The 17,024-nt window shown below is 28.0% G+C and overlaps 1 protein-coding gene across 1 annotated transcript in view; it reads right to left on the reverse strand.

Moving 5' to 3' along the window:
- Positions 1–389: 389 nt before the first annotated feature.
- LOC129959261 (uncharacterized) overlaps positions 390–17,024 on the reverse strand; it is a 49,841-nt gene continuing 33,206 nt past the window's right edge. The window contains exons 7-10 of the mRNA XM_056072083.1: positions 14,329–14,405; positions 5,845–5,891; positions 4,757–4,836; positions 390–436 (exon numbers count right to left, since the gene is read on the reverse strand). Of these exons, the coding sequence (XP_055928058.1) occupies positions 390–436; positions 4,757–4,836; positions 5,845–5,891; positions 14,329–14,405 (251 nt within the window). The remainder of the gene's footprint in view (positions 437–4,756; positions 4,837–5,844; positions 5,892–14,328; positions 14,406–17,024) is intronic.

Consider the following 17,024-nt stretch of genomic DNA (forward strand, 5'->3'; position numbering starts at 1 on the left):
TCAAATATAAATCACAATTTGCACAACAAAATACACTGACAGGAATTATTAAACCTAATCCGAAAGCAAGAGTTCCAAAATCGAAACCGAAACCAACTTTATCAGAAATGCTACTCAACTGCATAATGTAATGTTCAGATTAAATTATCTGAAGTATTAAATACTTATAAACATCTTTAATTTTATAAACTGTCGGAATATACATATCGAACGAATATAGAATATAAATGAAAATTTTCTACTCTTTCTTGATTGAAAAATAAATCACTCCATCCAGCGCATATTTTCTCTTAATAATGTTTATTTATTTATAAAAAAATGTTGTAAACAGAGTATTTCTTCAAACATGAAGTCAAAAACATCTTTATAAATTTTAACTACTTTTTCTATTATTCATCATCTTCTTTCTCTTCTTCAGGAACAGATACGTCGGGAACTGAAAATGAGTAAATTGGTTAACAATTTGCAAGTTTATTTATAAGGACTAACAAAAGGCAATTTGAAAAAGAACAGAGCATTTTAAATATATTAAAAACAGATAAATTGAAACAGATGAAGTAATAAATTCCATTTAGAACACAGTACATTTATATTATCCTGTCGATACTGCTACGTTCAGTGGTGGCGGGGTGGTCGGCTGTACGCAAGAAGAAGAAATACTTTTATATTATTTTCACTTTTACCAATTTATGATAAAGGAGAAATCTACTTGAAAACTAGGTATTTAATTGATTTTTCTTTAATTTGTTACTGTCCAGACAACTCTTTCATGTCTTCTCTAGTTAAATTCATTGTTAAAACTGATCAAATAGTATAGTAGGATAATTTTTAAATGTTTGAATTTAAATGAATACTGTGTCACCATTCCGGATAAAGGAGAAAATTAAATAAAATGATTATATTGTTTTCAAAATTTCGAACTCAAAATATCAATAATACTCATTTCAGAAATGTCATTAACAGATTTCTTTGTATTCAAAGAAAAATTCTTTTTGAATGATTGTTTACACACTATTAGAAACATGGCAGAAATTCATTAAGTAATAGTGAGAATTCACTTTAAAAATGTTTTGAGAAGGGATAATGCAATTTGAAACGATATTTTCTTTCAAATTGAGTTCATTTCCAGGTACTCATCTTGATTCCTTTTTAATCGCGTATTGTTTGGAAAAATTTTCAGGATTTCATATCTTGTGAAAAAAGAACAGCATTTCTAATGGCGAATTTAAAACTATATTTCTTACGAGGGAAAGATTAGTTTCAATGCGAATCAATTTGAGAACTTATATTTTTTAACATCAATCTGGAATTTACCAAATATTCAATATAGAACTTACAAATGTAATGAGAGTATAGCATGTAGTCTGAATGATAAAAGTAAGTATAATTTTCTATTAAATTATTGTAACTGAAGAACAATTTCTTTCAAGAATTCTGTGATACATATGTTCACAAAAAAAATAGTCTAGTGGTTTACTATTTACGAGGATTTTCTATTTAAAATTAACGAAAGTCGACTTCAGGAGATAGTAGAATGAAGTACATGAAGTATGATGAATTACAATTAAGTTGTAGTTCCAGCTTTATGAAAAGTAAGAAATTATGAAGTAAACCAACTGTAAGAGATACTAGAATTCTGATAACTTTCAAACACCAGTTCTACTGAATTTAGGGATTTAATGCTTTGGTAAAACATGTATCTAAATCATATGAAGTTAAAAGTTAGTGCAAAAAAATTACTGCACAATATTTTTTTTTCCATTTTTAATATTATTTTTATAAAGTTTCGAATGTACGAATAAATTTTTTTTCTTTGTATCAAACATAGGATAATGGGCAAATTCTTTCGTATTTTGAATGCTCATTTTAATGTTATTAAAAAATTTCATCGGCTGCGATTCTAGATTTGTAAATTACGAATAAAGTTTTGCTAACTTTTAATCTTTAAATGTGAAAAAGTAATAATAATTCAATTGTAATTTTAGTGATAATTTCGAATCAATTGTTTTAAAAAACAGCAACGAATCTGGAAGTTTTCTGTAGCGCTTAACAAATCTTCGGAGTACTTTATCACGTTGCTGTCCTATGGAGAAAAGCAAACATATGTTAAAATTTTGTGTTTAAACAGTTAAAAAAGAGTTGTTGAATTTTATGCCTATAGGTATTTCATCTTTGATTATTGTTCTAAATATGCCAAAAAAAATTAAAAAAAATATCACATATAACCGTAACTTTAATAAAATAGTATTTTAAATAGCATAAACTTACAAATGATTTTTTTTCCCGTTTAAAATGGCTAGACAAATATTATTATTAAAACACTTTCAGAAGAGGAAATTATCTTATATTATGTCATTGATGATCTTGATATATTACCTAATTATTTTGTTAAATGTATATATTCGTTCTCATGTTTGTTAGGAATTGTATTATTAAATGCCTTTTAACATCAATGGGAACAGGGATCTATTGCAGAAGGTGATATTACTATTTTATAAACAAGACCGTCGTTCACAAGATATTGCATAAAACTTAAGCTGTGCATATCTTATTCCTTTGATAATTTTGATGTCATGAAATTTCTGAACATATATATAATGACTCGCAGTTTCTGATTTCAAATAAAGGTTGTCCCAAAATTAACTCGAGAATTCAATTTTCCACCATTTGTGCAGTAAGGCGTTAGCAACTCTATTAAAAAGTCCTTTGACAGCTGACAGTTTAGGGTTACTAAAAATGGAGTGTTACACGATGGAACAACGAGTTTTCATTGTTGAATAATATTTCAAAAATAAAGAGAGTCTGGTGCGCACAATTTGAACATTTCAGAATTGCCTCCCTAGATCGTGTTATTTAACACCAATGGATTTCTTTTTAAGCGGTAATTTGAAGTAAAAGCTCTATCTCAACAAGACCACAGGCATGCGTGCATTAAAGGAGATAATTCAACCATACATGAACGAAATTCAGCCACATTTATGTAAAATGGTGATGAAAAATTTCGACAAAAGAGTGCCACGTGCAAGTTATGCTTCGAAGACCATTTCTCTTATGTGTTATTCCATACGTAGCTCTATCATGTGTACATTGCGATTCAATTCAAATATAACAATTAAAAGAAAAAAAAACCGAGTTCTTTATTTAATTCAAATCTTGCATTAGCACGTTGTTTATAGAGTACCGCTCTATTTTTATTACTCATAAACTATCAGCTGTAAAATGTTTTTAGTAGGGTGTACAAAACTTTACTGCACTAATGGTGGCAAAATTAACGGAAATTGAAATCTTGCTTAAATTCTGGGATACCCTTTATAATGCATTTACAAATGAAGTTAAATTCATAAATAAATTTTATTAAATAATTTTCTAAAATATTTATTCAGGATATTTTGACAAATCCCTGAACGCACTACGTAAATTTTAAAAATTAACAAACAAAATTTTAATCTAAATAACAGTTTTTAATTTATTGTTTCGGATATAAGAGTGACCACTTTTCATTTTATTCTAAATGTTAAATCTTTTGTGTTTTATGACTTTCCAACTCTTTGTAACTGTATAATTTTGCAAAAAAAATTTATTCTAGCCTGTTCTGGATATGAATTTATTTACTAATGTATTTATTCTTGCCCATGATATGTAAATCCGTTCCCATTCAAGAGTATGTTTTCTTATAAAGCTCTCAGTCTATAGGATCTTTCTTTTTTTTTTTTTTTGTCGTGTCTATGACATAGCCGAATCAAATGTATCCATGAGTCCTGATTACTGCTTCTGATATTTGCTTGATGCAAATCAAGCCTGCAAATACAAAAGATCTTCATTTCTGTGTTTTCAGAGGAGAAAAAAAAATCTTTTTGATAGAGAGCCTTATCTATCAGTCCAGATTCTTCTACAGCGCATGGGCAGTGCATTTCTATTTTTTTTTTTTTTTCCTATCATACATTTACAGGAAAAAACATACTGTATGTATTTAAAAGGGGAATTTAAAAGTGTTTCTGCTGCGAAAGATATATTTTGTAGCATTTAATTCAATCTTCCTTATTTTTTTTTATTCTACTGTCGCTTACCAGCTGTACACTATCGCAACTAATTATTAAAATATAAAAATCTATAAAAAGAACAAAGTTTTATTATACACAAATTTTTCCTGTAGAGCATAGAGACAAAAAACAGTTCCCAGAAGATCAAAATGCAAGTTGTGCCACTGTGCCCAAACTAGACAGAATGACTTTCTTTTATCATTTTGAGGAAAAAGAAAATTAATATTTTATTTCCGAAAATTCAGAAAGAATTTTAATTTTAAATATGAATGATATGGATATTCCTTAATCGCGTACACATTCGAATAATTTTCTAATTTATTGAGAGCTTCTTGTGATAAAAAATTATTTATAGTTACTCTTTAATTAATTAGTTGTAGATTATTCATGGTAATGCATTTTCAGATTTTTGAAGTAAAATATGACTCTAGAATTTTTGATTAGTTATTTGATAATTTTTAAACTTTTAGTATTGACTAACAAAAACGAAATTCTGGTGTCATAAACTCAACAAAAATTAAAAACATAATGTCATTTGCATGTATAACAGTTTATTGTATGCAACGCTTTAAACTAAAACTCTAAACAGCAAAATGTCTATGGAAAAAATTGGAATAAAAACAGCCTATAGATGGCCGTGTAACATTGATTAATAGCTTACTGAGGCTATATTAAGGAAAATAGAAATAGAAATAAGCGACAAAATGTCTACTTACTATCATCATGTTCACTTGAAATTCCTTGTTGAGAAGGCCCTGGATTATTCCCTTCCGGAAGTGAAGTGATATTTCCTTCACTATAAAAATTTGTATTATGCAATTATTTGATCTGCTTAAATATCAATTTCATCTTTAATTTTAATGGAAAAAATGTGCTGTTCTAAGAAAGTAAAACGAACTTAAGCCTCCGAAATAAAAGTTGAATTGAATTTACCGAAAAATGAAAAATAACATATATTTCATCAATTTGAAAATTATTGAAAATAAGGTTTTCTTTAAAATAAAACCTTTATATTTAAAAGAAAGAGTTCACATTTTGAATGTGATTTTTATGTGTGCATGTCATTTTTCAAAAAGTTCTTTGCATCCGAGTGCATTTTCTATCTATTTTAAATCTGTCTATTCTTTACTTATTAAAGAAAATACTTCTTTCTGGCATTTCTGTGTTTAATAAAGAATAACTAAAATTTTTCTACTTTTCTTGATGTTGTCCCTGCAGGACTTAATTAAACTTGGGAAAAATAAAAATTTTTGGAACTAAATATGGTTTACATCTATTCAAAAAGAAATTTTCTGATTCATTAAAAAATTAATGTTGAATATTCTTTAATTTGATGAATTTTGATATTTAAATTTCAATGTTTTCATGGGAAAAATTAACCACACCTTATTATCTTTGATATGAAATCTGATCTTTCAAAGACAATAATTTTCAAAAACTGATTTCAACTTTCATTGAGTATCTTCTGAATGTATTTTTTGTATTTTTTAGTATTAAAATTTTAATAATATCTGATCACTAGAATATAAAAAAGAATTATTTTCTTCAATTTGATATTAGAGAAATGACATCAAATGATGGAAAATTTGATAATTCGAGTATGTCAAATTTCTATATAAAATATGGCATAATTAGACCAGTAATAAATAAGTAAAGAGGAAATACAATTAAATTAGAATAATCTAACTATTGCATTCTAAGAGTTTTTACAGATGATTATTTTATCTCGATATAAAAGTTTAAAAATTCATTTAACTTATATCAGTAAATGAGTAAAATGATATCATAAAACATAACCAAATACCTTAAAGCTGGTACATCAGTAGATTCATCTCCTCGAGTAGATGGATTCTGTATAAATAAATTTTAATATTAGGATTCGATGGAAAATGAAAAAAAAAAAAAAAAAGGTTACTTAAATTACTAAAATGTAGATACCGAAAATTTTACTATAACAAGTTAAGCATTATTTTCAAAGTTAATAAAATATTATTCTGGGTTACTCTATAGTACAAAAAAAAAGTTTATTTGGTTTTTGCTCCAAATATAGAGATACTTGGCAAATTAAACAGATCGAGTCAGTAGGTTTTGCATTTGTGCGTGTGTGTGTCTCTCTTACAATTAGCACCTGTTCTTCTAAGATATCTTTCTTCCTGTTGTGACAAAAATATCTCAAGTATAGAAAATGTTTTTATAATGCGATTCATAAAATGAACGATCATGCTTTGAAAATGTCTTATCTTCAATAAATTGTTTAGAAACGAAATTAACATGCATTTATTTTACCATAAAAGTTTCAGGAAATAAACCTTGTTTGATAGAATTAAATGAATTTTTTCAAGTCTCAAATTAAAAATACGTAAATAAGAAAAGTCAACTGAAATATAGTAAGGTATAAACTATCAGAAATTAACACAAATGAACGCTGAATGAAGACGAATGAAACTAAAATAATTTTTATTTAGTGCAATTAAGTCTTGAAGGATCATTGAATCTATCTCCGATGACCATGCACAACGTTTATCGTTTATCTGAATTCAATAAATAAATAAATAAAATGTTCTCCGATTTTCCGCTACCGCGATGACGTCGATTCGGTTAAAAATGAATGGTTGATTTTCGATGAGCAAATATTTGGATGGTAATTTTCTGACTTGAAGGAGAATGACCGCCTCCATTTCCCTAGCTCGCCATTCGAAATTTCCTCAATGTGCTAAGGCTCGTATTTACGGATATGTTGAGAATTTTTACGCATTATAAGGATGCACAAAAGAAAAAAAAATTGACATACAGCAGCATATTTAGAGATAAAAAAACATGAAATTATAAGAGCAGATCAAATGAAAAAAGAACATGAGCCAAACAATGAAATGGCATATTTATTTTTAAAAATAACTTGCAAGATTACACGCGCACTTCGAATTTTAATGTCATCAAACATGATTAAATAGTAAAATATATGTATTATTCAAAACTTCATCCAAAAAAATATCTATTTTAAACTTAATGCATTTATTTAATAAATTTATATCCACTATTTATTCAGAAAATACAAATACCTAAACTTTAAGATAAAGCTTATTTTCTTATTTCATAGTAATAAGAATATAATTTTATTTGCATCAATTGTCTTCTAAATTAAATATATTTCTCTAATTATCAGAATTTTGATTAACTGTCTACGCAATCTAATCCGGATCTGGAATAAAAGTTTCACTGTCAGAGAGCCTTAATCCCTTTAAATCCTTGAAGAAAGCATTCAGCTATATTTTTCCCGTTTAGAACTTTTGGAAAATAAAGAATATTTTAATTCCGAATATGACACCTTTCTACAATTCTATCATGTTCATCAATAATTTTGGGCCGTTTTCATGAGCTCAAAAATTAATAATAATAATTAAAAAAAAGCTGTGCATGATCACCAGAAAAATATTTCGTAATTTAATTTATAATTCAATCAACTAAAAAAACTTAAATGTTATTGGTAATTATTTATAAAATCATTTAAAAGAAAAAAAAAGGAAAATTTCAGAAAACGTAGAAGCGTGCAGCTTACCTGTTCGGAAACGCTTCTTTCAGGAATTTCTATAAATGATAAAAGAATTATTTTTTCAGACTCATTAAAATGCCGATTGAACAAATAATGAGATACAAAAAATTAACACATAATCTTCAAAACAATTTTTCATACATTATATAATTTAATATAAACAATAAATATATGCAAAAATGTTTTATAATTTATGCAATGAATGCATTGATTGTAACTGACTTAGTGCTTATTAATTAATTAATCATAGTTTTTTCTTGTAAGTCTGAAAATTTGAAATCTAGTTGTATTTCAAGAAGGCATGATAAACCTCACCCATCGATATGGCAAATGTTTGTATTGCGATTAGGCGAATAATAAATGTGACTGTATACAAAATTTTGCAATTCCTTTCATCTTATTCTATACTTTTTCATGGTTTATCAGAGGTGGAAAAGAAATCCGACCTTCGTAATTGTAAAAATATATATATATATATCTTTAAAAAATGCTTTTAAAAAGATATTGACAAAAAGAAAATACTAATTTTTTTATAATCCTATAATTTTAATACTAATTTTTAAATCGTAGAAGCGCGAGGTACACAAACTAATAAGCGAAAGATAAGCACCATCATGTATATCACAAGAAACGAAAAAACTTTGTTTATAAAAGTCAATTCGAAAGCGGTGTCCAGGGGAATTTTTTCAAGTTTAAATATATGAAATTTGCCTCGGAGGTAATTCTAATGGGACTCAATACACTTCGAATTCCGAATTTTAAACTTTAATTCTGGAATGTATTATTTAATATTTCGTTTAACTTCTTTCTCGACTAGATGATTAATGACCTAGCATGTCACATATCTGCATAACACAGATGTAGCAAGAAGCCAAATGAGGATTATTGTTTCAAGTATCATTTCTCCAGCAATTTCCTGTGGATATTGTTAATCATTTAAATAACTTTAAGTAAATATGTTGCTAAATTCTAAAAAAAAATCTATTTATTTAGGTTGGATAAATCCTTGATAGAAATTCTATATAATTCATAGGAAAATAAATATATTTGCAAACAATAAACATACAAATAATTATTGTCCATTTTCAGACACTGCATATAACGTGATGGATGCCATCATTTACATTTTGAATAGATAATTTATTGTTATTAAGAGATTTCAAAATTTTATATTTTCTCATCAGCAGTGATTTAATATTTTTAATATGAGCAGTCACTAAATTTTAAATCAGAAAAATTAATTCCAATAAAATTTTAACTTTAATAATAATTTCGAATCATCTGAATTGTTTTAAAAAATATCAACAAACCTGGAAAATTTATAAATTGTTTCACGAATCGTTTTCTTGGCGGTTGTCCTATGAAGAAGATCAAAAATAAGTTTTAAATTTATGTTTAAATAATTAAAATATATATTAAATTTCATTTCATATATATATATATATATATATATATATATATATATATATATATATATATATATATATATATATATATATATATAAAGAATGAATTACGTATAGAAAGAGGACAAAAACACTTACCAGATGAATCCTCTTTTTCTACCTCGACTAGACGAATTGGAATCGGTAATCTGGTAAATAAAAGAGAAAAAGTTGCTTTGTATTTTAAAACCATTCACATGGAAGAACTTTATTCCCCTTCGCATAAAGATTCTAATTTTCCAAACCCGATACTGTAAACATATTGCTCCGTTTTAAAAATCTATGGTGAAACAAAGTAGTTGAGCTCATTTTCAGCGCCATAACAAAGATTTAAGCATGTGTAATTCTGACACGTACTGTGATGAATCCAAGTTTATGAATCCAAGTTTGAAAAATTCAGCATTGTTTAAACACTCGGTATATTTCATCTTTTAAACTGAACCTACACGTAGAGTGGATAAGCAAACATTTGCATTTAGTCGAGAAATTTGGACCGATTTCTCTACCGGCAATACTGTTTCTCACATGATTCATGATAATGAAAATAAGTAGAATTCAATAATAAATTTCGATACAAAAAATTTAGTATCCTCTAAAAAAATTCCGATTTTGTATAGTATTCGTTAATGTAGGTTGTCATTCTCAGCTCAGAATTACATATTGCACGGTGTAGCAACAACAACAGCAAAAGAAGTGCTCTAATTGCCCAACTTTCTTGGAGAAATAATGAAATACGTTTTCACAAAAACTGATTTTTCCTTTAAAGTTATGTATTTTCACATGATTTATGATAGTCAGGGTTCTACTTAGCCTAATAGGGGCCACGGCCAAAAACTGATTTGGGCCGATCCCTCTAAATTTACGAAGTATAGATTTTCGTAATAAATCCATAAGTATAGAATAATCTATGAAATATGGATTAATGAAGAAGCTAACATAAAACTGACAGATTTTTTACTGTACTGATATTTTGTGAAAAAAAAAAGTACATGAAAGAAGGAAACGTAAAATAAACTTTGTATTCGATTTGGGGGCACCCTTCTGATGTGGAGGCTTAGGGCAACTGCCCCTGCCTTAGTCAGGCTCTGATAATAGTGCAAATAACTATGTTTAACTGATCAATTTTTATAGAAAAAATAGTTTGCTTTTGTGATCTATCCAAATGAAAAAAACTTTGCACAGAATCCGTTTAAGTAGTTTTTATCTTCAGAATTACGTATGACGCGGTGCAGCAACCAAAATCTAACAACAACCAGGCAGAAAAAATCATTCCAAAAGGAAATGCTTTAATTGTCCAAATTGTAATACAGAATAATGGAGTAATTTAAAAAAAAAAGATGTCAATTTCAACAAAATTGCGCATTTCATATTAATATTTTGCAATAACAAGATTATATATATATATATATATATATATATATATATATATATAGAATTCGCTAGATATTGAAAAATATAATTCGTCAGAAAAGAGACTCCATGAAGAAACATGCGCTTGGGGAGAGATTAAAACTTCTACTTGTCCTTAGACAATACAGATCACAGGGACCCTATTCCAATCTCGAACTTCCAACCTAAATATTTTTTATTAATCTAAATTATCTTTGTAAAAAGTTATATGTAGAAACTTGTAATAAATTGAAGAAATATTTAATTACACGACCCTTTTGAGAGAATTGGTTTCAGTACTTCTCATATACAAAATTTCAAATAAAAATAACTTTTTAAGAAAATAGTAAAATTCTAATTTTGAGCACTATCTAAATTATTTTAAATAATGGAATCAAACAATTTAAAAATATAAAGCAATGTTTCTTATGTTTCCAAACAGCACAACATAAAACTTGCAAAATATAATTCATTAGAAACTTTAAAATAATGTTTTAGCATTTCAATCGTTACTTGAGTTGAAGTTAAAACATTTCGAATGCATGGCCTTTGTAATTTGAATGAAAACATATAACTAATATACTCAGGAAATATCGAAATTTTCAGGGACCCCTACCCCAATTATACGAAGCCCGGAGAAAGTTGACAACTTTTCTTATTTGATAATCCAGGATTGATGCGCTGATGAAAAGAAGTGCTTATTCGCTCTACTACGAGCATTATGAAACATGGAGATTACATTAACATTCTTAAATTCTCCCACCTTTGTGTTTCTCAGAATTGTATGCGTAGCGGGATTCACGCCTTTTGAAATTCTCGTCATGCCTTACTCAGAGAATGAAAATAAATAGAGTCAGTAAGAGAAAGTAGATATAGTTCACCTCATCAGAGAAAATATAGTGGTTATTTACACATTTTTTAAACAATGGGACAAGAAAATTTTTAAAAAGCGAATATTAGGTAGTACAGATTTCTGACTATAAATTATTATTTGAAACGAGAAATATCGTCTCCTACTTTTAGATTTATTTTTCTTTGAAAATGCGAATATAAATATGTTCTGAATTCAAGGATAGGTTATTAAGTTTTCCGACGAGAAATATTCATATTCTGTGATTATTAAATGCTGTGAAATGCTTAGTATTAAAATCATTGTGAGTAAAATACGTAATATTATTAATTTAAAAAAAATGGAAGAATCGTCAGTCACTACTTCTACATGAAAAGAAGGCTCCAAACGAAAGTTTGAAAAAAGTAGTACTGCTTCAAATATTTATTAAACAAAATCGATGGTAACCAGTTAAACTCCGCCATCGCAGATACCGTTTACAAAATCTTTAAGTACATCTGAAGAAACCATAAATAAAATAATAAGTCATGATTTACAATTTTAAAAAAGAGCACAAAAATTAACTTTTATCGCCTTTTGCTGAGGTATACTGCTCAACGCAAAAAAATTAGTAAAACCCTGTATGAAAACTATTTTACCGGAGATAAATGGAAATACATCGCGATCTCTGACTAAGTCTAGGACTTAACTAAACGGCTGCAGCAAAAAAACATCTTTTTATAGAATTGTAAATGAAGAAACAGAATGTATCAACCTGGCTCCATTAACGAAAAAAAAATTTCAGCAAGGGATTTATGATTATGGCACAGTTTTCTAACAATGCAAAATTAGAAACAAGCAGAGTGGAGAAAAATGTTAAAATTCGCTTCTTGTATTGTTAAGAAAAAGTTTTAAGTGCGATATTTAACTCCGAAATTCCACTTCTATATTGCAATGACATTCAAAGTGTCAGAATAAAAAATGACTATCAAATTGAACATTTTAAAAAATGTTCTTCCAATTTAAACATTAATAATATGACCCAAAAACAGATCTAAATATGTGTAAACACCTTCTGTAGATGAGAATCTTACAATTTGGAGCCCATAATTTTACTATTTATACAGATAAGCATAAAGTGGGTTTTTCATTTAGTAACAGCCATGGATTCTGTGCCATGCTTGTTGCGAAATTTTTAATTTGAAAAGAAATATGCTAAAAGTAATCGGTTTTTAAGGTTTGAATTTTTTGATAATAAACCTTATCTAACATTATATTAAGAGAGACAAGCAACAATTAATTATTATAGTTGTATGAAACAGAATAAAACATCAAAAATCAGAAAAATACTATCCGATATGTGGCAACTGTAAAGAAGATAACGCATTTCTTATTTTCGTTGGAGGAAAAAGCTGTTATGCATTCCAAAATTTGAATATGCATGCATGTTTCATTTCATGTTGAGTAACACATCATCGAATTATTAATATAATATATGCAACATCAATATAATATATGTCAGCAATAAATAAAATATACCAAAATATTAAAATATTTTAACAATATCAGTTACCTCTTGTACATATCAGTTAGTCGGCGCGGCAATTTCTTTCTTTCTGGAGATTTTTTCGGTTTAACCTTAAAAAAATGAATTAATAATTAATCATATTTTTGCGTGAAACACAAATTAAATATGTTATATAAATTGTCAAAAAATGTTAATACTCGAAAATATTCGGGTAACAAGTTGAAACTATTGTGTCTTGCATCACAAATTGCTCCTTTGATAAGAGCTACTAAAATGTATCTGAGAGTTTAAATACCTCAAACAGTATTCATCAGCACTTAGAAGAAAGTAAAGTTTATATATTCAGTTATGGAACTGATTTTGTGCTTCATAAAAAGTTCATTATCGAAATTCATACAGTTCATTATTCGAAATTTTATTTGACCACTACATTTTTAGAGTCCCAATAAGGCAAGTAGTTCTGGACGCATTTAATTTCGGCTCTTGTGATTTAATACATTACTAAATTTTACCACAGTAAAGAAGGAATGTTAATACTGTTGCATTAATTACATTTAATTGTCCGCACTGCTTATATTTGATAGTATCACTGTTTTAAAAGAATTATGGATCTTTTCAAGTGATGGCAATTCACACCATTCCATTTTCGGTTTATTCTTCATGCCCAGTCTTTCATGATCGCTACCTTCGATAAATTGGGTGCCATAACCTCTCAGTAAACAGCGAAGCAACCTATGCACCTCTGAGAGCACCTAATTAATTATCTGCGTGAATTTCCAATGCACCTAATTTCCTTTTGATCCATTTCGACCGGAAGAAAATTAGACCGAGTTCGATGTAGAAAAAATTACTATTCATGCCATGTAAATTTTCATTAAGTTTTCGCATTTGTGACGAATTCTGAGAATGTCTGCTCTCTATTACCATCACGTATTCGTGTGCCTGTATGGTTATCGCGGTCCCAAGCTACAACTTATTGAAGACAACTAGTTAAAATTTCCTTTCACCAGACTTTCTACTTTCACTAATTAATGCAATTAAGTCTTGAAGGATCATTGAATCTATCTCCGATGACCATGCACAACGTCTTCCGTGCACTGTAAATCTGAATTCAAAAAATAAATTAATTAAATGTTCTCCGATTTTCCGCTCCCGTGATGACGTCGATTCGGCATATTTTATAAAATAAAGTGTTCAAAAGTCTCAAACATTTTAGATCTTTACTAGAATTAGTTTGACATTTCTTTTACTCCCCAAAAATTACACTTATGAAATAATTTCATCTAGATGATAATAGACGGCAACAAGGTTAGATAACCTTTAGTTATGGTCCGGGTTATTAAATTAAGATATTATTTATTACTTGTGTATAAAGTAATTCTTATTTTCCTTGCCTAAAAAAGAAAAAATCTGTTCGCCGACGTTACAACGTAAATTTGTGATTCTAGTTTTATTGCAATCAATTAAAGACAAGTATTAATCAACAATCTTTTAAAAATTCATGCCAAAGAAAAAAAAATCCAGTAATGTACATGCATTTGACTTACCGATCTTTTCCTCTTACTTATTGGTTTCTCAGTGGTTTTTTGTATCTTTAAGTTTGGTTCTTTTGAGCTTCCCGGAACTGTAAAGGTGAAATATATATATATATATATATATATATATATATATATATATACTTTAATTAAGAGAATTAAAAGTGTATAAATTGCGCAAAAAGAAAATATATATATATATCCTTAAAATAATTTATATGCAGTTTAATTAAAGATACTAAAATGTTTAAAATGTTGAAGCAATTAGATCAGGAACCTGTTAGATGAAGGAAGGTGCGGGGATTTTTCCTTTATTCAATTCGTCAATTATTAGCCGTGGAGGGAATTCGCGTTCGTAAATTACTAAAGACTGCAGACGTTCGATGTTTTATTCACCGCATAAGGTCGACTGTCACTCTAAGCTTGCATCGCTCTTACAATCTCCACTTCCCTCTATGAAATGATCGATTTATTACTAAAGAAGTATTCATTTTATTCATGCCCTTATATCAACGTTTCATAAATTTTCTGAGAATTTATCTTTTGTTAAATCAAAGATTTCATGTTATATCCTTTTCATCGATCATCCTCCACTGAACATTTTTATCTACAATTTTTCCATGTAACTTTTGATAATTCAGAATTTTATCGCTTGATGTAAGACCAAATTATGTTTTCAGCACGCTTGCTTTTAATACAAAATATAATAAAGGGGAGGGGGTCAAAAATACTAAAATGTAGGTGTTGTGAACATAAAACGTGTTTAAATGTTTCCAATCATCTGAAATTATAAGTTGAAATATCTGAATAAGTTTGTCATTTTTATATAGCACGTTAATCGCTTCCTTCAGTTTTATTGGATGACGTGTTATTTGAGCTTTTCCGAGTAACTTCCAATCATTTCAAACTGTCAGCTAAAATATCTGAACAGGTTTGCCATTTTTATAGCACGTTAATTTCTTCTTTCAGTTTTATTGGTTGATGTATTAATAAATGCCTTTTAACAACAATGACGATAGGATTAATTACATAAGGTGCTAATCACTATTTTAAAAACTGTTAACTCGTTCAAAATATTTTGTGTAAACATATGCTATTTATATTTTTAGATAGACTATGTCATCATAATATTTTCTAACATCCTACAAATTATAGCGACGCGAAATTTCAGCTTTTAAATATAAGGTATTTTACATAGTAACCTAAATTTGTAAGTTACACTTTTTAATAAATTTATTCTAATGTAAATCAAGAATAATTTATCAAAGACTTGAATCCCTTATTTTAGTTTTAAATATTAAAACTAAACTAAACCAATTTCAATTTGAATAATAGCTTTTGATTTATTGTATTGATTTTTAAGGATACATTTTTCGTCTTTCTAAGTGTTAACACTTCAGTGTTTGCCATCTGCAACGGCGTTTTATGTATAGGGGCTGCGTAACATAAATTTGATCCACAACTTTTTCACAATATAAATTTAATTAGTATTATTTAACCGTACGCATGATATTTAAATCCGTCAATATTCAAACGCATTTTTCCTGTTTAGATTTTTCTGTCACCAGGAAGAAAATCTAGAAAAAACATTATATCCACCTTTTTAAAGGGAGAAAATTTCTTAATTGCCTCCTTTTTCTCTCAGTCCCTATTTTCTTCTGTAATACATGTTCATTAACATTGCAACCGTTTTTTCTTTCTCGTATACGTAGAATGTATGTATAGTAATCGTCAAAAAATTCGAACTCGAGATTCTGACGAATCTAAACATTTTAGACCTCCATGAGTTCGAAAAACACATTTTCGTTAAATAACATCGGATTTGAAACATAAAATTAAAATCTATAGTCTAGATATTTATTAAATTGTGAGCCAAATCCAAAAGGGGTGACCGTCTACCGGTCTGTCCTTTTAGAAATATTTAAAAACGATACCCAAAAACGCTTCAATATATCAAACTTGATATGTGATTTCAAGACTACAAGTGTAATTTTGTGTCACATTTTGGTTTCAATTGGTTCGGAAAAACGCATCTGGAACACAAATTCGATTTTCATATACGGTTATCCGCATACCAGGGATTAGTCGCGAAATAACTCGTCTAAGATGACAAAATAGATTCAGTAAACATGATAAATTCATGTCAAAGATATTACGTAACTATTGTACGACGATGCTATGCAAGGTGTTTTCTGGAATAACACCTTCATTAGAGAGTGCGCGAGAAAGTTTTGGGGAGACCACTTCTGCTGGTTCTATCATAAAGTTATAACAGAAAAAGATACTACAAATATTAGAAACGATGTTTTAAGCGTTTATCCACTGAAGAAAATTTTTTCGATGGTATTTAATTTAAAAGTAAATAACAAAATGAAAAATAATTGATGGAAAATAATTAATTGAAAATATCGCACAATGAAATTTTTCTTTAAAGCAAACACGAAAAAATTTCATACAACAGTTTTATCTTTACACTTCATAATTTTTTTTTTCTTCAATCGCTTACCAAGTGTGGATTATCTTAACTAATTATTAACTTATCCAAAATTATTAAAATAAGCAAAATTTAATTATATAGAAATATTTGCTGCACACCATAGCAAGACAAATTACAGTACCCTGAAGATGCACAAGAATGATGATTGCGAGGATAAAGAAAACTGAATATTTTATTACTGAAAATTCAAGAAGAATTATAATGTCAAATG

The sequence above is a fragment of the Argiope bruennichi genome, chromosome X1 (genome assembly GCF_947563725.1).
Source record: "Argiope bruennichi chromosome X1, qqArgBrue1.1, whole genome shotgun sequence".
NCBI lineage: Eukaryota > Metazoa > Arthropoda > Arachnida > Araneae > Araneidae > Argiope > Argiope bruennichi.